This window comes from Antedon bifida, chromosome 7 (assembly GCF_963402885.1).
Source record: "Antedon bifida chromosome 7, ecAntBifi1.1, whole genome shotgun sequence".
In the NCBI taxonomy this organism is placed as follows: domain Eukaryota; kingdom Metazoa; phylum Echinodermata; class Crinoidea; order Comatulida; family Antedonidae; genus Antedon; species Antedon bifida.
In genome coordinates, this window is record NC_136232.1 from 5,986,738 (window position 1) to 6,010,648 (window position 23,911).

General features: G+C 35.7%; 5 protein-coding genes and 1 long non-coding RNA gene across 6 annotated transcripts; 1 reads left to right on the forward strand and 5 right to left on the reverse strand.

The window, feature by feature from the left end:
- Positions 1-693: 693 nt before the first annotated feature.
- Positions 694-2,014, reverse strand: LOC144847836 (uncharacterized). Its single transcript, XM_078704375.1, has 3 exons — positions 1,757-2,014; positions 1,426-1,561; positions 694-932 (listed from the first exon to the last, which is right to left on the reverse strand). The coding sequence occupies exons 1-3, from the start codon at positions 1,962-1,964 to the stop codon at positions 809-811; spliced, it is 468 nt and encodes a 155-aa protein (XP_078560501.1). The 5' UTR covers positions 1,965-2,014; the 3' UTR covers positions 694-808.
- On the forward strand, positions 991-18,800 carry LOC144847827 (DNA topoisomerase 3-beta-1-like). The gene is made up of 18 exons (XM_078704360.1): positions 991-1,009; positions 9,336-9,449; positions 9,681-9,853; positions 10,009-10,161; positions 10,715-10,834; positions 11,263-11,430; positions 12,240-12,374; positions 12,803-12,915; positions 13,021-13,221; positions 13,907-13,990; positions 14,381-14,501; positions 14,617-14,799; positions 14,909-15,118; positions 15,237-15,454; positions 15,636-15,819; positions 16,433-16,632; positions 16,789-16,897; positions 17,310-18,800. Exons 3-18 carry the CDS (start codon positions 9,695-9,697, stop codon positions 17,535-17,537), a joined length of 2,586 nt encoding a protein of 861 aa, XP_078560486.1. The 5' UTR covers positions 991-1,009; positions 9,336-9,449; positions 9,681-9,694; the 3' UTR covers positions 17,538-18,800.
- Positions 2,740-4,325, reverse strand: LOC144847524 (uncharacterized). Its single transcript, XR_013613753.1, has 3 exons — positions 4,152-4,325; positions 3,566-3,701; positions 2,740-2,894 (listed from the first exon to the last, which is right to left on the reverse strand). It is a non-coding gene; the product is annotated as an uncharacterized LOC144847524 (long non-coding RNA).
- Positions 5,816-6,877, reverse strand: LOC144848843 (uncharacterized). The gene is made up of 3 exons (XM_078705771.1): positions 6,665-6,877; positions 6,201-6,336; positions 5,816-5,986 (listed from the first exon to the last, which is right to left on the reverse strand). The coding sequence occupies exons 1-3, from the start codon at positions 6,828-6,830 to the stop codon at positions 5,872-5,874; spliced, it is 417 nt and encodes a 138-aa protein (XP_078561897.1). The 5' UTR covers positions 6,831-6,877; the 3' UTR covers positions 5,816-5,871.
- On the reverse strand, positions 7,531-9,153 carry LOC144848417 (uncharacterized). Its single transcript, XM_078705145.1, has 4 exons — positions 8,973-9,153; positions 8,264-8,501; positions 7,928-8,000; positions 7,531-7,777 (listed from the first exon to the last, which is right to left on the reverse strand). The coding sequence occupies exons 1-4, from the start codon at positions 9,079-9,081 to the stop codon at positions 7,613-7,615; spliced, it is 585 nt and encodes a 194-aa protein (XP_078561271.1). The 5' UTR covers positions 9,082-9,153; the 3' UTR covers positions 7,531-7,612.
- LOC144847831 (uncharacterized) lies at positions 18,670-22,895 on the reverse strand. The gene is made up of 5 exons (XM_078704366.1): positions 22,012-22,895; positions 21,424-21,764; positions 20,986-21,180; positions 20,441-20,580; positions 18,670-20,158 (listed from the first exon to the last, which is right to left on the reverse strand). The coding sequence occupies exons 1-5, from the start codon at positions 22,567-22,569 to the stop codon at positions 19,659-19,661; spliced, it is 1,734 nt and encodes a 577-aa protein (XP_078560492.1). The 5' UTR covers positions 22,570-22,895; the 3' UTR covers positions 18,670-19,658.
- Between the last annotated feature and the right edge of the window lie 1,016 nt (positions 22,896-23,911).

The window sequence follows — 23,911 nt, forward strand, 5'->3', positions numbered from 1 at the left end:
AATCAGCTGATTGGATCTAACAATAGGTTTTTGTTTATAATTCAGGTGAAAAAGGTATCACGGAGTTGGTCGGTTATGTGCGCATAGTCACGTTACCATCCGGCATAACCAGGCCCGACATCAGTGCTAAATTGTCCGAAAACAAATATTTGAAATATAATTACAGAGTGTGACAGATTTATTCGCCAAATTGGAATTAGATTTGTTCAGTTCAATGGTATGTTCAGCCCTGGAAATAGCTGACGGAAAGTTTTTGATGGCGACGCGTTTTACGTATTCGACGTTTTTGGATTTCATGCGATGAAATGAACTGCATCGGGGGAAAATGGATCTAAAAATTGCATCGGTTAAATATTGAATCGAATTAAACTCTTTGCTGAATATCTTTTAAACATTATAATATATCGCGCAAGTAGTTGTGAGTTCCGTGTCGACATAATAAGCTTGCCTAAAAGGTCTTTCACACCTGTTATGTTTTTCGGCACGGTTTCGGTCCGATGCCGGCAAATCAAATCGGTTTGTTTTCACGCGGCTACGCGCTTATCGATTGGCGCATCAGTCGCGTGGGAACGGTAAGGAAGTAAACGAAACATTGACGTTTGGTTTGATTTGATTTTCCGGCGCCGGATCGGGAACCGTGCCGCCGGAACAGGTGTGAAAGACCCTTTAACAAAATAACAATTGCTCATAACATAATTTATAAATTGGTCATTTTATTTGTTGTTTTAGTCAAAGTATATAATACATTATTATAGTTTATTAAATACACATTCTGTTATACATTGTTTAGATTAATAGTTGGTGACAATTATGCATTTTGACGGTGTTTTGGACATTTAAGTGACAACCCATCAGCTATTTTGTAGTGATATCCATCATCATCTCGACCTCCTACCTCAACTCTGTAACCATCTGTATCCAGGCACCAACACCTAAAGGGGAAATTTCATATTGAAACATCAATTGCCATTAATCTTTTAAATCGAAATAAGAGGAATTAACAGATCATGTGAGTTGTTTATTAATCTATTGGTTCCCACTTGGACTTAACGCAAGAATGCTTAAGGTTGGTTCCCACTTGGACTTAACGCAAGAATGCTTAAGGTTGGTTCCCACTTGGACTTAACGCAAGAATGCTTAAGGTTGGTTCCCACTAGGACGCAACGCAAGGACGTAAACGCAATGTAAGCGTGTTGACCAATGACAAGCGACAGTTCGAATAATCCATCGCTTGTGATTGGTCAACTCACTTTAGTGGAAACTAAGCATTAGAAAGATAGCAGAGAAACTGTGCGCACGCGATTCCAAGAATTTAACTTTTAATTTATTTTGATCTTGAGCACACGCGCATGTTATGTGCGTGTGAGTTGTTAATTGTGGTAGTAGTAATGATGATTATTTTATGTTTGCATTGTAAATTATTACCTGTCTTCGCTACATTGTTTGTCGAAATAATAGATACCATCTTCAGTGCAGTTAAGGTGGAATAGTGAGCCTGGATACTTTTCACCAATTGGACGCAACCAGCAACTTACTGTAGTCTTGTCTTCCTCAACTTGTTCTATCATTAAAAATGCTTGATTAGTAGTTATGATAAATGACTAGGCCTAGCCTAGGCCTAGTAGGCCTACCCCTAGGCCTATAAGGCATATGCCCTAAGCTAGTGCGCACACCTCTGGCTAGGCCTAGGGTTAAGCCTTTGCTATATGATCTCGAAATTTAATGATGGTTAATCAACATGAAAAAGAGAAACTACCTTTTGCCACCTGTTTTCCTAGGCCCATTGCCTCTAAATCTTGTAAGTTTAACCGTCCTCCTCTTGCGAGAATTTGTTTTTTGTTGGCTAAAGCATATTTTCGAAATGCTTTCAGATCTTTAATACTTTTAGGCCTGGCATACCGTCGTCCTGAACAACTTGCTACCAATAATAACATTCCGAACAACAAAGCTGCAGTTAAATTCATTTTGTAAAATTATTTAGGTATGTCTCTGTGTTAAGCATGTACACAACTAAAAGAACATCTAAATTTAAAATGAAACAGTGTCGAATTCCTATCGCGTATATACACGCACGTGCGCACATACTTACGATCAATGATGCGCATTTAAGTGCGCAATGCTTTGGGAATAACACGCGAGTATGGTATGGCGCTTTCTTTGCACGTGCGTGTTGAACCTATGAGCTAGCTACCTATCTGTCTCTTTTTCTCCCCAAAATGCCTCCCCAAAATGCTTTACTAGTTTCTCATCCTTTGGAATGGAATTACATTCATGGGTGTAGGCCTAGTATTGTTTTCATTTGAATATCTCGTCTATAAAAAATGCAATAGTTCCCGGATCCCCTACCCCACTTCCTCTCTTTCTGGTTCAAGCATCTGTGACATTTTTTTTGTGTTAATTTTGATTGAAATCCAGAATGAATTGATTTTTTTATTGTAATTGTCTAAAGCTCTATCTACACTATCAGACTATCACACGTGATGTGCCCATATATGGACATGACGATGTCATAATCACTACCATATTTGTGCATATCACTACCATATTTGTGCACATCACACTTTTTTTGTCAAACTAGTTTCATAGTGTATAGACAGAGCTTTATAATATTCCTTGTCTATCTCAATCGGAATAATGAAACATTGCATGCAGTCATTAATCGAAAAAAACACTGGTCACACTATAATACATATTATAATTTCATTTATTTGTTTATTTTAATGAAAGTAGTTTATACACACTGTAAAATAATATTGACGATATAATGCTGCTACTGTTGTTTGGGTTGTTTGGGACATTTAAGTGACAATCCATCAGCTATTTTATAGTGATATCCATCACCATCTCGACCTCCTTCTTCAACCATGTTGCCATCTGTATCCAGGCACCAACACCTACAAGTAATGATACGTCGGAGTGAAAAGTCAATTTATGATATTAAACATCGAGTTACCACGCATGAACTTTGTATATACAGAGTGGGATTGAAGTAAATCCCCCCAATTAAAAAAAAAACAACCACAGAAGAAAATGTCAGTGTCTGAAATTTAATGTTAAGAAATAAGATATAGTAGGCCTAGTAGTACGTCACAAGTTCACAAATTTTTAATCTTATAAGCGACGTTGACCGTGCGCGCTCGGCTCCGATGACCCGGTGGTGGCTGCTTAGAAATGGGTGCAGTGTTTAAGAATGGAAACCTACACTAACTACGTAGGCCTATAAAGCGTGGTTCCCACTAAAACGCAACGCGGTGGTGACGTATTGACGCAAAGTGATGTATTGCGTAATCACAAGTGGGAACCGACAACGCAACAGTGCTGCAAAAATTTCACGTTTGATTTCACGCAGGCGGGGGCAAACACAATTATTGGAAGGGCATTTTCTTACGTTACGTAGGTTGCGTCGCTAGTGGGAACCAAGCTTTAGTGTTGTGTGATCATGGATTTAATTCATGGTGTGTCGGTCGTTTTCTCCGGCCTAGTGGGACCGAATCGTAGCTTTAGTCTAGTTTGATCGATACGTTTTTTCAATGACAACACTTTCTTTGCTAGATCTATTACAAACCTGTCTTCGCTACATTGTTTGTCGAAATAATTTACACCATCTTCAGAGCAGCTAAGCTGGAATAGTGTTCGTGGATACTTTTCACCAATCGGACGCAGCCAGCAATTTGCCGAAGTCTGATCTTTCTCAAGTTTCTCTGTTATTTAAAAAAAAATCACCTAGTAGAAGGCTTGAGAAATGTGATTACATTACACCATGGAGCTATACAATTGTATAGCTCCATGGTTACACATTCCTAATACTGTGAATAAAAGGCCTACTATTTTCAATATAGGTCTACTGTAGGCTATAGGCCTAGGGCCTCGCTAGGTAGGTAGGTAGGTAGGTCACAAGGATAGTTTTAGGCATCCTTGCTGGCAATAATATTTAATAAGCTGTGATTATAGACCTAGGCTAACTAAGAGTCCCTTTAGCGTCGTTCCCTACCTGTTGCTATTAGTTTTTGTAACGCCAGTCTTCCACCTCCGAATATCTTACTAGTAGTCCTAGACCTAGGCTTAGGTCTAAGTCTACCCTTTAGAGGCTTAGTATTAACCGGCTTCATTTTAAACGTCAAAACGTATAAACATCATAGCCAGTACCATACCGTCCTACTCCCCGCTGTCCTTCCCGTTGTCTCCGTTCTTTCCGTGATCCCCGTCCCGAACAACTTCCTACCAATAATATTAATAACAACGAAACTGCAATAACATTCATTTTGTGAAATTATTTAAATATCTCGGTGCTCTAAAGAAAATCTAAATTTAAAATGATACATTTTAGGCCTGCGTCTGATTCAAATTCCTATCGCATTATTACACGCGCGTGCGCATGCTTATCTTTATTCTTTAAGAAACGCAAATCTTAAGTACGTATAAATTGTTGTGAAGCGTCCAGAGAGATGTAATAAGCCTTCGGCTATATAACATCATTGGGGCGTCGAATAGCGCACAATACTTAGTCCGTGTTTCCGCAGCCAAAACAAAATTATTAACAACCAGATGCCCAATCACAACGCAACAATTTGTCCCCCTCAGGTCAATTAAAATTATCGCATTTATCCGATAATTATCCGATTTGAATGAGATAATTAATTATCGGCTAATTTTTCTCGAGTGAAATCGATTAAACCCCGTTTCCACATGCAGTTTATCGGTTATAATTATTGTTATCGGTTAATTTTTGGCTGCGGAAACACGGCCTGTGGGGCGTCTACTAGCCTTCAGCCGCTGTGGGAGTCCCTACTGGGTCTCCGTGGTTTAATCAAGTTTATTTGAAAATTGAATGATGGTCTGCTAAAGAATAATTATGTTTAAAATAATTACTGAAATTCGGGGATTTTCAACTGTTTTTAGGCCTATTTGTATGTATTCGGCTTTTTTCAGATAGGTGATATTAAGCCGAAGGCTTTAAGATCTTTGGCTTTCTTATACCCCTTTTACACCGCCAGTAAAAATGCGGAGTTGATCCGGAATTGTATAACCCGAGTCGTACCCGGGACGCAAAAATGCGGAAATGTAGGCCGGTGTAAACGACGTAAAAAGTTACCCGGGTCGCTGAATCACCCGGGTAAGTGATGCGGAATGTATTCAGCGTCAAGTCAACCCGGGACGCACCCGGGATGAACCCGTGTTTGCGGTGTAAAACGCTCAGCGTATCTTTACCCGTTTGTTTACTATCCTCGCTCACTATAGTATTTAATTTACATAAAATTAGGATAACATTGATTTTGTTTATTCGCTCATTCAATAAATTAAACTTATGGTTATTTGTTATTCATTTTTATTTCAAGATATTATTCTTCACGAGTAGATTCAATTTTTGTGTGTATTGCCATAAAACAACATTGTAGGAGGTATAATGAGCAGACCGTTACTAGGGTCTCTCTTCGTGCGTGAGAGGGCGATATTTCGAATGATCTAGAACATTTACACGGGTTGGTATTTTGCAGTGTAAATACACGAAACCCGTGTCATTCCCGGGTTAATGAATCAGGTGTGAAATGGAAATTTATCCGGACACGACCCGGGTTTGTTATAAGCTCGGCGGTGTAAAAGGGGTATTATATCTATAGTAATTTGTAGGTCCGTTATTGCTCCAATGAGAGGAATAATAGAATAATAAAGAATGTCTCAATTGTTTTAAAGCTTATATCATTCACAAACAAAAATAACATTGGCCACACCAATGAATCATATTGTTTATTTTTTTATTTTATTGAAAGTATAATAATACATCAATGTAGTTTTATTGAATAAAGACACATTCTATCAAGATAAATGTTAAAGATCAGATTGATGAGTTAAAAATAAACGCTACATTTATTTTTAGAGACGTTTGGGACACCTGAGTGACAATCCATCAGCTATGCTATAGTGATAGCCATCACGATCTCGACCTCCTTTTTCAACCATGTTGCCATCGGAGTCCAGGCACCAACACCTGTAATAAGGGGACGATAAATATACTGTTAAAAAAAATTCTCATCTTTATAAAGCTTTGTTCCCACTAGCGACGCAACCTACGCAACGTAAGACAATGCCCTTCCAATAACTGTGTTTTCCCACTCTCCCGCGCGTGAAATCAAACATGCGATGTTTGCAGCACTGTTTTTTATAGGCTGAGTGACGTGTTTATTGCTAGATCTATTACAAACCTGTCTTCGCTACATTGTTTTTCGTAATAATTTACACCATCCTCAGAGCAGCTAAGCTGGAATAGTGTTCGTGGATACTTTTTACCAATCGGACGCAGCCAGCAATTTGCCGAAGTCTGATCTATTTTTCTTTGATCTGCCATAAAACAATTATTAGCATCATTCATATACATTTATTCAGTTATAACAACAATAACTGGGGCCGTAATATAGCCTAGGCCTAATAACTGGGTGGGCCCGCAGAAACAAACATTTTCTGGATAGCGATTTCTAATTCTTAGATTTGATTGTTAGTTTTTAAAATAAGAACCTGAAAAATGTTAGGCCTAGTCCTAGCTAGTTTCCCCAGTAGGCCTAATAAACTAATAAGCCCTATCAGCATATAATGTCCAGTTTGTAAAACAATTGATTGTAATCAAGTGAATGATGACGAGCGAACGGCTCATACATAGACCTAGGCCTACCTCTTGCCATTAGTAGTCCTATTGCCTGAAGGCTTCCTGGTCCTCCTGAAGTCATGGCTGCATATTTTCTATAAGATTTAACACCACCGCCCCCACCACCAAGAAACAGTCCTGAACAACTTCCTATCAATAACGTTACAAACAACGAAACTGCAGTTAAATTCATTGTGGAAAAATATTAAGCATGTGCTCTCAAAAGAAAATATAGTTCAAAATGATACAGGGTCGAATGGCATTCATTATCCACGCTCGTGCGATCGAATGCTTGCTATTCTTACGACGACGCAACGTAATGGAATAGCGCGCGGGCGACACGCGAGAGGTAAGTTCTATTAAATTTTTTTCTCCGGAACTGAAAACTTCGAATCGAGTCACGCGTGCAGTATTGGTAACCGTACCGTGAGCACTAGGTTCGATTTTACCGTAAAAGCGCTTGCGCATACTGGTTTCTAGAAATCGCGTCGTGCTTATATAATAGCTTGGTCCGGTTCCCACTAGCGAAGCAACGTAACGCAACCAACGCAACGTAAGAAATGCCCTTCCAATAATTGTGTTTTCCCTCAAACCTGCGATTTCTGCAGCACTGTTGCATCGTCGGTTCCCACTTTTGATTACGCAATACACCATTTGCGTCGATACGTCGCTGCGTTGCGTTCTAGTGGGAACAACGCTTAACTACGAATCGCGTCGTGTAACAACGACTAATTATTAAACAATCAGGTCAAGTGTGTCGACATAAACGCTCGCACACTGATTCCTTTCAATACCGCCCAGTTGCTCAAAATTCAGTTGAGTACATGTCGACATAAGGGCCCCTTTAGTTATTGGTTGATAGCGACTTGGACATTTTAAAATGATTGCCTGAGTCACTGGCCATATTTATACATTTATTGAAAATCTTAATCTTAACATAAATTATCTGTTTAGTAAGATATGAAATTATCATAATCATAATTTGTCACTTTTTATCTTCTTTAATAAGTGTTCAACATGGTACTTCATTATTGGTTGTCCCTTCTTAGATTTCTGACTTAGTTTCTTGTGTCTTGCTCGTTTCTTTGACTTGTACGTTTCAAAAGCAGCTTTCTTTTCTTCCCTTACTTTTTGCGCTTCCTAAATAAATAAAAACATTTTTTATATTAATAACTTTTAACACAGAGTAAAGAAAACACTATATAATACATGATATCGGTGAATATTACATGATATTTCCAATCAAAATTAGCGAATTTTGTGAAAAATCTCAATTTTATTAACACTAACCTGTGCTTGTTTTGCTTTCATTTGTTTCTGCTGCTTAAATTCCTTCTCAACTTTGCTATACCTTGTTACCTTCCTGTAGAGGGTACAAAAAGCGTTTAATATCCATCATTAAGCTTTGTCTACACTATCAAACTACTGTCCAATATGTAGTAATATGCCCAAATATGATTGTGATATGACATCATCATGTCCATATAATGGGTATATCACATTTTTTTGTCACATAAAGTCTGATATAGTGTAGACAGAGCTTAAATTAAGTCATTATATAATTTAGTCTAAATAAAGGTTCCAACAATATATCATATATATACACGGTATTATAATACATCATACCTTTTCACTTTATCTCCAGTGTGTTTTTCTGTTGTTTCTTTCGTCAAATTTTGTTCTTTTATTTGTTTGTCTACATTGCTTTGTTGCTTTAACTTCCCTATTTCCTCAATTTCTTTATTATCAGTCTCCGGAATGTTTATTATTTGTGGTGTTTCTTTCTTCTCTTTCAGCATATGCTTTCTTATCTTCCTATATTGATTGATAATTTTCCGCTTCCTTTTATCTGCATAACCTTGCCCTTTATAATAAATTAAACATTTTGCTAATTGTTTCTACATTTAGGGGGAGGGGGTAGCCTATATAGGTCTATTTATTCATAAATAGTAATGGATAATACTATATATGTCAAAAAGCAACTACAGTATGAGTACAGTATGTAATCGGTCAAATCTTAAACACGTTTTTTTTCCATTGCAAAGAATAGAATCGAAATAAATTCGAATTTATACAATCTACAAACCTATCTTAATTTTATTGTATCGACATTTTTACAGTGACACGTAGCATCATAAATTCGTACAAATCAAAACTAGAATGGACTTATTCTAAAACCATAGAAAAAGGCAATTAACTTTGAGCCTAGGCCTTATCCTTGCTTGTCTGGATAATGAAACACGGGCAGACAAATCGTTTTATTCCGGCACCGATCAACCAGACTTTAATTCAGGCACGGGCTAGCTTGATGAGCAGAACTAAAATAAATATTTACCTTCATGAACATTTCCAAATACTTTACGAAATGATTTGTTTCTATTTAATGATGAGCCATGAAATTTCCCTTTTCCTCTGTGACGATTATTGATTTGTGGTTTTCCCATTGTTCCGTATTAAAAACAATTAATTTATAAAAATGAACTAAAAACGCATTCGCGACACCAATATGGACGGTGCCATTACATCCTCGGTCATTTACTTTATTTTGTTAATTATATTTTTAATCAATTATAAACAGTAAAAATACGATACTGATATATATATAAATATATTTTTGAATATGCTATATTATTATTAAAATATATAGATATATTTTCTAAAATATTTGTAGATAATGTTATTCTCTTATTTTTGTTAGTGTAAAGGAATTCTCGTCTGCTCCACAATAATTTCAACTTGCGCCGAACAACTTTGTGTTGGCCTAGCCTAGATAATCATAATAAAAGAATAGTTTAATCACATAATCGTACAGGTAACTAAATCTTGTTTCTATATAATCTATAAATATTATTCATTACGATTACTGAATCATAACTGGTATTTTTAACAGTAATTTAGTAGGTTTAGTAGGATAGGCCTAGGCTAGGCCTAGGCCTAGTATAATAGGCTAGTAACTGAGGCAGCCTACTTACTCCTCTACCTAGACTAGGCCTACGCTCCTAGCTAGCCCTAGCTAAGCCTAAACAACAATTATTTTTTTCAGCTAATGCTCTCATCATGAAGGTGGCACTGATGGTTGCTGAGAAGCCACAGTTGGCACACTCCTTGGCCAAGATTCTCTCCAATGGTAGCATGAGCAGCCGTAAGGGATCCAACGGAGCATGCTCTGTTCATGAATACGAGGGAAGATTCCAGGGTGAAAACTGCAAATTTAAGGTTTGTATCGTCATCACAAAAAAAAGTATTATGAATCTTTTAATTGTTCCAACATAATAGTCTTACGGTAAAATTGCATTGGTCAAACGCTCTACCCAATATGAAAACAGCAACAAATATTATGTAACAATTTAAAATATGTCTTCAAATTTCAGATGACCTCGGTGTGTGGACATGTTCTGGGATTGGATTTTCAACCACAATATAACAACTGGGACCGTGTTGATCCTGTTGAACTCTTCGAAGCAGAAACAGAGAAAAAAGAAGCCAACCCAAATTTGCATATGCCAAAGTTTCTCTCCAGAGAAGTAAGTTTAGTACAGTGTTTTGTTTTACCATCAATCTTCTTTTTAAAATGTATTGTCCCCCAAAAACATGTAAAATAAGAATAATAAAATCAGACTTCGAATAGGCCATTTTGTAGTTTTTAACTAGAAATTTTAACTGGAAGTTAATCACTTCCATAGAAAATAAAAGCAATAAATAATGTTATCACTTATAAAATGACAAAATAAACAGTTTAAATACAACCAAAACCTCATTGGCTGGCTGAGCCAATTTGACTATTTTTCACTTTAAAATACAGGTTTTTTTTAAGGAAAATATATTCTTTTTCAATCCAATTTTTTTAACTATTAATATATGTGACATTAAAATGGCATATTCAACAACACCAACAATTTCAGGGGACAATATATCTATAAGTTCAATAAATTATAAAGTTAGGATAGCATTCCATCAGTCAACAACATTATCAAATGAACCATTAGGTGTGTTTTAAAAGAACATCTCTTTGACAGTACTGTGGAGTTTTTGCTAATAGTGAACAATATCTTGTATTATATTTTGTTTCTTAAATAGGGACATGGAGTTGACTACCTTGTATTGTGGTTAGATTGTGACAAGGAAGGTGAAAACATTTGCTTTGAGGTCATCAATGCAGTGAAACCTAATATGAATCGGTCTAGAGTTTCTGAAAAAGTAAGTGGATAACAGTCACTTACCGCATTTATTCAAATAAATGCCTAGGAGAGTTTTTAGGAGCGTTTATTTGAGAGGCATTCATTTTTTTGGTGTAATATAGTATGGTTACATTAACATGTTTAATCAAATAAATTCTCCCTATACAGGTATATAAAAAAATACAACGCAATTAATAGTAAGAAGTAATAAAATACAGTATCAAAATACTTGGTCAATTGTAGATCATGGAAGTTAATGAATTCTTCTACAACTAGAAATGTGTTAATAATGTGGCAATACAATAATGTATATACAGCATATGTGGCAGGGCTTTTATTTGATAAAAAAAATAAAGGCCTGAATAAATACCGTAGTCTTAACATAATTGATCCATATCGCTCTCTAAATAGTTATGAATCTCAACTTTACTTTTTTCATTTCTGTAGACTGTATTCCGAGCCAAATTTAGTGCGATTACTGATAGTGACATCAAAGGAGCGATGAGAAATTTAGGAGAGCCCAACAGGAACGAAGCAATGTCAGTAGACGCTAGGCTGGAACTGGATCTTCGCATTGGTTGTGCATTCACACGCTTTCAAACTAAATTCTTTCAAGTAAGTAGGTACCTAAGCTCCTTGAGAGCAAATTGCATTATACAGACCTAGGCTTAAGCTCTGTCTACACTGTCAAACTAGAGTGTGTGTGTCAAAAAAAGTGTGATGTGCCCAAATATGGTAGTGATAGGACATCATCATGTCCATATTGGGCACATCAGATTTTTTTGTCACATTAAGTTTGATAGTGTAGACAGAGGTTTAGAAGAGACTTAAAACTACCATTTCTTACGTCTAAGACCCATAAACTTAGAAGTATTCATAGTGTGATATGGTATGGTACTACCAGTTGGGTTTTGAGGGGGAACACCTAAGTTTCAATCTGTGGGACAGGCAATTTACTGAATGCTCATTGTAAAAGCACCATTAAACTGAACATGACTATAATACAAACAGCATGAAGCGAACGTGTATTGAAATTTACACTTTTTAAAATGATTAGTTTACCTCTGCTCACCTAAAGCTCTGTCTACACTATCAAACTTCATGTGACAAAAAATGTGATGTGCCCATATATGGACATGATGATGTCATATCACTACCATATTTGGGCTTATCACACTTTTTTTGTCAAACTACTGTAGTTTGACAGTGTAGACAGAGCTTTATTTAAGCTGTCTACACTATCAAACTTTGTGACAAAAAAATGTGGTGTGCCCATATATGGGCATGTCATATCACTACTATATTTGGGCACATCACACTTTTTTTGTCAAACTAGTTTGATAGTGTAGACAGACCTTTAGACCCACGAAGGTTAAATTGAAGTTCTACTTTTAATGACCTCCATTTTACCTTTTTACCTGTAGGGGAAGTATGGTAATCTTGATAGTAACTTGATCTCTTATGGACCCTGTCAGACGCCAACGCTGGGTTTTTGTGTAAACCGTCATGATCAGATACAATCATTTAAACCTGAGTTATACTGGGTTCTTCAAGTTCAGGTAAATTGTTAATGATGTATTGTCCACAAAAAAAATGAAGATTAATACAATTTTGTAGTTTTAATCAAGTAGGGACTTCTGTAGAAAAAAAATTAACAAGAATAATGGTTTAATTTAACCAAAAACCCATTGACTTTTAGCCAATTTGTCTGACAGACAGTTAGACTATTTTTGCCTCAAATTACAATTTTTTCAAGTAAATAATTTTTTTTCGATCTAAATTTTGGTTAAAGTTAATAACTATTACCGTATGTGACATTAAAATGGCATATTCAACAAAAAAATTTTAAAAAAATATTTTTTTCAAGGGGACAATATATCTTTAATATCTTGTATTTTATTCAAACACATATCACTCTAATTTTGTAGGCAACTTTCATTATTGATAAATGTATCTTCTGTTTAAATACTTTATTACTATGTTATAGGCAAAGCATCCCAGTGGAAGGAAGTTGAACTTAGACTGGGAGAGAGTTCGCTTGTTTGATAAGGAAGTTGCACAGATGTTTTTGAATATGGTTAAGAATTCTGAAACAGCCAAGTATGTATTAGTAAAAATAATGCTTATAATTAAGTTGTGATAGCTTTGCCAACTACCCCAAATTCAAACTATGATGCTGATATCATAACAACCTTAATTTTCTAGGGTGATGAGTGTTACCAAGAAAGAAAAGTCTAAACAACGTCCTCTTGCTTTAAACACAGTTGAAATGCTAAGAGTGGCTAGTTCAGGTCTTAGCATGAGCCCTCAACATACAATGCAGATTGCAGAGAGACTGTACATACAAGGCTATATCAGCTACCCACGTACGGAGACAACACACTACCCAGAGCAATTTGACCTCAAGTGAGTTTTAGATAGCTGTATTAAATAAGCCCTAGAGAATCGGGCATGTATTCTGTGCCTTAATTCTTATCTATTATACAGGAATTTGTTAAAGATGTATTGTCCCCTTGAAAAAAAAAAATTTTTTTACATTTTTTGTTGAATATGCCATTTTAATGTAACATAATAGTTATCCACTTTGGCCAAAAATTGGATTAAAAAAAATGTATTTTAACTGAAAAAACTGTAATTGAAAGCAAAAAATGGTCAAATTGGCTGCCAGCCAATGGGTTTTTGGTTGAATTTAATCATTTCTTTTGTCATTTTATAAGTGAAAAGATTACTTTTTTCCATTTTTTTTCTATGGCAATGATTAACTTTATTAAAACTACAAAATAACATATTCAAAGTCTGATTTAATTAATCTTCATTTTTTTGGGGGACAATACATCTTTAAGATACAACAAAGATCTTATTTCACATACTGTTCAGTTAGCCAACAGTGAACGTACCAAATCTAATCCCATTAAACCTCAATTAGTACCTTAATTAACTTGTGTCCTCAATTAAATCAAATAGTGACCACAGTAAAAATATGTTACATTTTTCTGTGTTTTTATCCTTGAAAGTTTTATGGTATAAATTATCAAACCAGAGGATTCTGCATCTATATCATCAAATCAAATATTCAATTTTGTTTTTGCAGAGGCACACTGAAGCAACAGCAGCATAGCTCCAGTTGGGGCGATGATGTGAAAGAACTACTTAAAAAGGGTATCAACAAAGCAAGGTAATGATCTGACTGTATAAATGCAAGTAGTACAATACAACAGCAGTAACAATAATAATATCCTGGATTTATATAGCGCCTAATGTTGTGAAACCTCTATCCCTTTATTTTGTATTAAAAGTTCGTAACCCGTCAGAAGTAATCAGCACATGCATATAGTAATAACTGTACTAAAGTGGCCTATGCAGAACTTTGATTATACAGTAAAGCTCAGTCTACACTATCAAACTTTATGTGATGTGCCCATATATGGACATGATGATGTCATATCACTACCATATTTGGGCATATCACTACCATATTTAGGCACATCACACTTTTTTTTCAAACTAGTTTGATAGTGTAGTCAGAGCTTTAGAAAAAGATGGAATATTTGTGTTTGTTTTTCAGGAAGGGCCATGATGCAGGAGATCATCCACCTATCACACCAATGCGATCAGCAACTGAGAGTGAGATTGGAGGAGAGGCGTGGAGATTGTATGATTACATCACAAGGCATTTCATTGCCACTGTAAGTAGTATAGATTGGCAGTCATAATTGCACATAAAAATTATAATAAATATAGACTTTGTGATGTACCCTGTTACCAGAACACATCTACAATCATTCTGTTTATATTCTGTAGATAAGCTATGACTGCAAGTACTTACAGACAACAGCTAAGCTGTCTGTAGGAGCTGAGAGTTTCACATGTACCGGCAAAACCTTGATCGACCTTGGCTACACCTCAGTGATGCATTGGCAACAGATACCCAGTGAAGAAAACTTGCCAGACTTCCAAGAAGGACAGATCTGTAATGTGACAGAGGTAAATGTATTATATATTACACTCTAATGCCCAGTCCTCAACAACTTTGTGCACCTAATTTTGTTTTATTTATGAACAGAATTTCTAACCCAGCGTCCTTTTTTTTCAGGTTAAACTTGTTGAGAAACAAACATCGCCTCCTGATTACCTAACAGAGAGCGAACTAATCACCTTGATGGAGAAGCATGGCATTGGCACCGATGCCAGTATACCGGTTCACATTAACAATATCTGTCAACGTAACTATGTCACTGTGGGAGCTGGTAGGAAGTTGAAACCGACAGATCTTGGTATAGTTTTGGTACACGGTTACCAGAAGGTAAATTTAATTTACATTATGCATTTCTGTAGATAAAAATATATGCATTTCTGTAAAAATTAATTTTTGTATGAAAAGTGTCCACAAAATTGTAATATAAATTTGATTTTAATTTCAGATCGACCCAGACTTGTCTCTTCCAACCATGCGATCAGCAGTTGAACAACAACTCAATCTGATCGCGGCTGGTAAGGCTGATTTCAACTCGGTGCTTGACCATACACTTGGCATCTTTCAGCGTAAGTTTAGTTACTTTGTGGAGCAGATCAAAGACATGGATGAGCTGTTTGAAGTTTCATTTTCACCACTCGCTGCATCTGGAAAACCTCTTTCAAGGTAACAGGTTTTTTTTTTCATTTAGATTTTGATTTGACGGTATACCTTTATCTGCTTTAATGTGTTTTCTGTCTAAAGTTGTAATGAAGCATAGAGGAAGTACCCTCCATGATTTAAATAGGTTCAAAGAGGCTGCATTGACAATAACATACTTTTTATTTTTAATGTCTTGGCTTGTCAGATGTGGAAAGTGCCATCGTTACATGAAGTACATTCAAGCTAAGCCCAGTCGTCTTCACTGTGCTACGTGCAATGAGACCTACAGTCTACCACACAACGGTGTGATCAAACTTTACAAAGAGATCAAATGTCCACTGGATGATTTTGAACTGGTTATGTATTCTGCAGGAACCAAGTCTGGCAAGGTAAAGCTCCGTTTACATTATCAAAAAATGTGATGTGCCCATATATAGACACGATGACATCATATCACTACCATATTTGGACACATTTTTGTCAAACTAGTTTGATAGTGTAGACAAAGCTTTAGGCTGCGTTGCACATACCCTCTCTGATCATATCTTCTCTATGTGTTTTTTTTATTTGGAGTTATCCTTGTTATAGTGTAGAACTCGTATTAAGGAGTGTCCCTTGTTTATTCATTCGTTCAATGGTGTCAAGAGGGGAGCAAAGATACCGGTCATGTGTATTGATGCGTGCAATTGCAAAAGTTTGTATAACGAACAAACACACAATATACTGTAGATAACCTCTAATTCTGCATCATACTTTGTCCTACATACTTCTTAATCACATTTGGTTAGGTGCTGTCTAAAGGGTCTTTTACCCTGTTCCGGCACGGGTCAGACGGCAAATTAAATCGACTGTACGTTTTCACGTGTCTATATGCATATTGATTGGCATAAGCCGTGTAGAGCGTCTTGAAACGAAACGCTGATATTTGATTTGGCGGCATCAGAACAGGTGTGAAAGACCCTTTAAAGTCTAGTTACTATATTTTTGTGTTAATCTTTTCAGAATTATCCACTATGTCCATACTGCTACAGTCATCCTCCATTCCAAGGCATGAAGAAGGGTAGTGGATGCAATGACTGTACACATCCCACCTGCCCTCACTCATTGACCAAGACTGGTGTGGCCAAGTGTGGAGAATGCGAGTTTGGTTTATTGGTCTTAGATGTCAACTCTGCTCCCAAGTGGAAAATGGCGTGTAACAGGTAGGCTTAAATCAATCTTGCTTTCAATCAAAAAATCAATCTCAATTTTTAAAAATGTATTGTATAGCCTTCAGATCATTGGCTTATAAGTTTAACCATGACACTCAATCAGTCAATATTGTATAATTAATGAACAAAATTTATTGATCGGTACAGATGCTCTTTCATGGTTCGTCTTTTCACTGATGCTCACAAGATATCACTGGTTGCCGACAGTCGATGTGAAAATTGTAGCGCTGCCATTATGTCAGTGGAGTTTAACAAGGTCAGTGTATAGTATTTATTTTTGTATTTATTTAACTTCTCACTAACACTGTTAGTGAAGGATCGGGACCAACAGGTGGCAAACACCTCTAAAAACGGTCCAGTCCCAATTGCACAGTGGCTGTGGGTGACAGTGGCTGTGTTTCTGTGGACTAGTACACTGGGGTAGCCCCTACTCGTCTCGAAAGATGTACTAGGTTCTTTAAAGTGCACATGAGCTATGTGTACACTGGACCTATGGTTTACAGTCCTTATCTGAGAAAACTCGTTCTACCACCAGAACCATGGAGCGAGTGAGCCTCGAACCCTTGCCGATGTTATGGCTACGTAATTACGGTTCTAGAGGGAAAGTTACATTTTCAAACACTACAAAGATTTATTATTAAATCATGGATGAATTTTCTTTACACTAGGCCAAGACCCCTCTGGAAGGGGAAGAAACACACCATTCAGGCTGTGCCTTCTGTGATCCTATCTTCTCGTCACTTATCAAAACATTCCATCAGGCAGCGAGACCTGTTAGTTCAAATCGTGGAGGCAGGGGAGGATCACGCGGAGGGGGAGGTGGACGAGGTAGAGGCGGTGGTGGAAGACGTGGGAGAGGAAAAGGTAGAGGGGGTAGAGATAAATTAGATTTTTGAAAATAATTGTTTACATAATTTTAGCAGTATATTAATAATATACAATATAGTGTTTGAGCATTTACACTGTCAAGTTTCTATGTGGTCCAAATGTCCGATTTGTATACAACAGGTCGAATGTTTTAATAGTTTCTTTAAAAAGTTTCATTTGCAGATTTCAATGGAACTGAGATCATGTTATTAATTTGTACATCATAATATCGTTACAAGTTTTTGTATCGTGTCTGTATACTTACATACAGAAAAACTTGTGAATATGCCAATATTTATTTTATGAATGTAAAAATGTACTTATGCTTAGAAAGCTAAAATTAGTAGTAAAGTATACAGCTATAGAATTTTTAATAATGTGCCATATTGGGTATCATGCAGAAATATTTCATGTGGAGAAGGGGAGGGGAAATTAACAGTTTATACAGTATCTGCTGTTGGAATTCTAAAGTGGCATATGCAGGAACTTTGAAAGCTCTGTCTACACTATCAAACTTTATGTGACAAAAAAATGTGATGTGTCCATATATGGACATGATGATGTTTGATAGTGTAGACAGAGCTTCAGAAAAATGGTATCTGGTATATTACCACGTTTTGTATAAATGTTCTTGTGTTTAAAAAAAATCGCAGGCCGGCTTTATTTTTGTTTGTGTCGCTAAGGAGTGCAGATGGCAGTATAGGCCAAAAAAATGTCCAAGGCCTGGGTAAGTATGTAAGTATAAAACAAATAATGAATGTATTCATTTAATAGAGAATATTTCATGAGATTGACTGTTCTATAGTATTTCAAACATTCATTTTTATTTTACTATTTAATGCTACTCCAATACCTTTACCTGTAAATTTGTCAAAGCATCACAAAAAAGAACGACAAATTAATTAGATCTAAGTTTTTAATCCGCTCAAAAAACACATTGTTTTATACACATTCTATTTTTAAAAAGGACTGTTCACTGCCTCAACAAATCTAAATTTATAAAATACTAATACTGGATTATTGTCTTAAAAAAAGGTAATTAAAAATTGTTTTTTAGGAGGTACAGCAAGTTATTTATTTATAATTCTAGCAAGTCTAGAAAATATTTCAATTATACAATAAAAAAACTGGGATGAATTATTACATAATTACAAACAAGAAATGTACACTGAAAATGGTAAAAAAAAAAACAAATGAAAGTATGAAAATATGTCTAAAATTACCAGTGTAGATAACGGTGATAAAGAACGGTTGAACTGAGAGGAAACTTACTAGACTAGCGAGTAACTTATCGCACTGGACTTTATCTGGTTAGTTGACTTACATTTAAATAAGAAAACAACTTTCATAATCAATAGCCTAAAAATGTTTATTTCAATTTAAAATTAGGACATAAGTTTTATTTCTATTAACAGCTTCTTAGTTTTGTCAAAATATATTTTTGTATTATAAATACGTAAAATGTTGTTTATTAAAATTCAAGGTGTCGACACATTATTTGTGCTTTTAATATCAAAATATTAAATTTCAGTCTCATACTTTAAAATGTTGTATTGCCACAGTGTTCACTGCATTCTTACAAAACAGTATTACTAACTAAACTGTAGGCTTACTATACTTTCAAGGCACACTAATTATTAAGATTACTTTTTCAGCAAGTACAGTACAAAAGCTTGTTTCCCACTGATTTGACCAATCACAAGTGATGGATTATTCAAACTGTTGCATGTGATTGATCAACTTGCATGCATTGCGTCAATGGTGAGAACCAAACTCTACAGTAGACTTATCAAGATGATGAAAACAATTCATTTAGCTGCGGATAAATAAAATGCAACACTTTGGTTTATTCAAATTAGGGCTGGTGCACACTAGACCACTAAACACCTTGGTTCACTTTGCACCAACCGCCAAGTGTATGCTCCAAGTTTAAAAAATCTATTGTTTATTATAAAATATAAACCATTGCAAACAGCAGTGAAGCAGAATGAGCTTCATGAAAAAAACCCCTTTTTAAAAAAAGGACTCTTTTGGAATGTTATAAAAAAGTAACTTATTTCACAATGCTTCTTCTGCTTCACAATGTGGGGTTAAATTATTTAAATGTTCTTGCAAAGATATTTTTTACCCGGAGCTAACCTTTAAACTTATTAACTCAATATCTTATTAAATATTACACTAAATAGTACAATGATGTGAAAAGCTACAAAGGTGATACCAGATGCCGTACTACCACATCCGCACTTTGTTTTAGTGTTCCATTTTCCACAAGAACCACCCTGTAAACAATCGTATATCTTAAGACCTTCTCGTTTTCCGCTTTCTAACGCCCCTTGAAGATTTCCAGTGTTATTAAGACTTGTTGCCTCGCCAGCGAAGAATACTTTATCTACACGCGATTCCATTTTTCCGAAGCAACCGCGATCGGTGCCGTATGACCAAAACGCATAAGAACCAAGTGTGTAAGGGTTCTGCGTCCAGTTGGACACCATGATGGCATGTGGTCTTGGAACATCGTAACGATTGTACATCTCATCTAAGTTTTCCTCGGCTTCTTTTTTTATTTCATCAACCGTCAAAGATTCAACTCTGCGAGCCTCATCGCCAGTTAATATTGCCATGAGCAAATGGGTATCTTGAAGATAAAGATCTAATGGAAAAAAAAAAAAAAAAAATTCAAATTATCAACTTCTTTGGAGCAATCTTTAAACAATATCTCCGAATGGAAGATGTCATACAATCAATGGCGCCATGTTCCATTTTATGTATGTAAAAGGGAAATACTGTAATTTTTTTCAATCTGTCTGTGTAAAGCAATTTGTGGCAATTATTGTAGCCTTTTACCTTTTTTTTAAAACACTGTGCTTATTGCAGTTTTTCTGTGTTTTGTTTATCTTTTAAATTAATAAGAAAAATCTGCATATTCCCTTACCTTCATGAGCGAAATTCAAAAACAGAGGCCATTGGCCTTGTTTATGATTATTATCCACGTTTGCTATCCACTCAGTATTGCCCCAGAACTTTTCATTCTGAAAGTTCATGAATATTTTACTGTAGGCTGCCATTTCAAATCTGTCATTAAAAAGTAAATGAGTTAATATCGAAAGTGGGAACATTTTAATGTGACTGTGCTTTATACACATGAAGAGACAGTGATGTAGCCGCAAGAAATAAAGTGGTGCAGTTTTTGCAAGTAAAGGGAACAATCTCTGTTCAAGCCACAGTGATTGTCAACCGTACTACGGTTCTAAACGGTTGTTCATAACAAACCTGGTGCTCTTTCCCTAGACATACTGTACAGTATGTGTTCATGAGGTCTGATTTTGTATGTTATAGAAGACCAAACTTTTGTTAGAGATGCTTCTTTTTACTTATCTCTACACGCATGAAAACCACATGTATCTCTCTTTTTCTCTAGAGAATCTCCTCACCAACACACTCTGAATCCACACCAGCTTCCACTGGTGTTGTCCTTACCTGTTCCAGTAATCTGTCTTCCATGCTGGCAACGGTGGATCAAACTGAATCAGATCACTTTGGAGCACACCTAGACTGAATGTTACAAGGACATACTCTGCGGTGTATCTTGTGCCATCAGTACAGTACACAGTCACTTCATTACTATCAGAGTAGTCAATCCTTTCTACTATTTTATTAAAACGGATGTTGTCCCTGAAAACCAAAATAAAATGTTTATTATACAGACCCTGCAATTCATTCAATAATTTTACTTTGTTAAATCATGTATATGGGTTCACCTTACACAAATATTTTTTTTTAAACTAATACAATAATCCAAAATTAATAAGAGGGAAAAACCGGTGAAGAAACGTTAAATGAATAATAAAATGGCACTGAAAGCAAACAATAAGTAAATACATTTAAAATATAGAATTGAAAAGTTTTTCCACAGACCTCTGGTCTGTCTTTAGCAAAAAAGACATTGTTCTGTTGAAGATTGATTTGTACCCTTGTCGATCAATCACAAACTGTTCTTGCTGGTTCTTGCCGACTGTCTGACGACGACGGCGTCTACGGCGGCGGTAGTCATCGTACCAATTACTCCAGTTGTTATTTTCCCAATCGTCATCCCGGTTACGATAGTTGTAAGGATCATTTTCTTTGACTAGAACAAGATCGGTTCTTTCTCTGTATTCCTCATATAGACTGTTACTGTTAAAGTTATCCTCAACCACTGGTTCCTCTTTTTCTTCAACATATAATTTGTCTGCTGCATATGCCAAGAGAGATGCACGCTGAAAAAAAAAGGACTCACTGTAGTTAAAATGCTATAAAAGCATCATGGTAGATCAAGAAATTTTGTGAGGGTATTTTTGAGGTCATAAAAGGTCAGGGGTAGGTTTGTAACCTTTTTGTTTCAGTGAATGGGAGATCCTTTTAAATAAAGTTTATCGCAGCCAAGTAATAATTTCATTTTTGCATAGATAATTAATGCATATTATTTTTCATCATATATTTGATGATGATTTTCATGATATATACCTCCGGTCCATCTGCCAAATCAAAATCAACCCTAAACCACTCGGCAAGTATTTCTTCTGGCGTTTTCGCTTTCCATCCTATGTTTCGGAGGCCAAGCGATAAAGACATATCCGCCTCATCATCTTTTATGTATTTCTCACCCAAAGTGATAACATCATTTAATTTATCATCAAATCTTTCAAGCGCGAGTTTATAATCGTCGGTTACATCCGCGCCTTTATTCGTCAGAGCTATGATGTCTTCAAAATCAGATCGCCTGGTATTCATATCAATTGCTTTAGCTAGTTCTTCAAGCTTTGATCCAACTGGGTGTATCCAGTTGGCACCCATCTCTACAACTTCATCCAGTATACGTTCGTTATGAACTCTGCCACCGTAATAATCCTCCGCCTCCAAAATGATGAAGTCATTCTCGCCCTTGTAATGTAAAGTCTGGGCGGCGTTGAGACCCGACGCTCCAGCTCCAAGAATCAAAACCTTTGTATCAGCTGAATCAGTCTTCTTTGTAATCGTTAGCGTTATTATCGCAATAACGAGATAACAGTTTATTAAAGACATAACTATTTATAATACGTTTCCGCGACCATCAAACATAAACAGATGATAGTAAAGATGGTAAAATGCCTTCAGTGTTCGCTCCCAATCGAACGGTTGTACTGGCTGGTATAAGTCTCTATACTATAGATTCCAGAACGATGACAAATTCAATGCTTCTTGCATCACAATACCTATTGTTACCGCAACCTCTGACGCTTTTAGTGGTTGGTTTTTGTTTGTCGCTGGTATTGTTTTCGTTGAATGAAGCGAGAAACCTATATAGTTATTATAATGAGGCTATTTGAGTATTCAAAATACGTTGGGAAACACCATTTTGAAACTCAATCTCCCGTGGAGACAACGATTGTAACAAAGCATGCGCACTTCTACTTAACAGTTGAGTAAGTTTAGCCCCAAGCTCAGTGCTGCACAAGATGCCGCGGTAGGCGTGGTCGTATCCAGGGCAGCTTCCTCCACCAAAACAAATAAAAAAAAAAAAAAATTCTTACAATTATTTTTGTTGAAAATTCCATTTTAATGTCACATAATCGTCATCCACTTTGACCAATAAATTGGATCGAAAAAACGATTTACTTGAAAAAACTTTAATAGGCCTAAAGCAAAAAATATTCAAATTGGCTGCCAGTCAATGTAATTGTGAATTTAACCATTTATTTTCTCATTTTATAAGTGAAAACAGTTTTCCAATGGAAGAGATTTATTCTAATAAAACTACAAAATAACCTATTCAAAATCTGATTTAATTAATTTTCATTTTTGTTTTGGGAGAATCAATAAAAAATGACACCAATATGCGCTAAAGAAACTAATAAAAATTAAATGTTTGAAGTCGGTCTATAATAGGCCTACGAATAAACAATTTAAAGGTAATTTAGTTTTGAATTAACTTTAAAAGATCATAAAGCCTACGACCCTATAATTAAAAGTGTTGTCATAGGTTGAAATCGTTTCAGTTTTTTTCTTTATTCTATGCGCTAAAGAAACTAATAAAAATTAAATGTTTGAAGTCGGTCTATAATAGGCCTACGAAGTATAAACAACTTAAAGGTAATTTAGTTTTGAATTAACTTTAAAAGATCATAAGCCTACTACCCTATAATTAAAAGTGTTGTCATAGGTTGAAATCGTTTCAGTTTTTTTCTTTATTCTATGTGCTAAAGAAACTAATAAAAATTAAATGTTTGAAGTCGGTCTATAATAGGCCTACGAAGTATAAACAACTTAAAGGTAATTTAGTTTTGAATTAACTTTAAAAGATCATAAGCCTACTACCCTATAATTAAAAGTGTTGTCATAGGTTGAAATCGTTTCAGTTTTATTCTTTTTTTTTTACAAAAGGCCG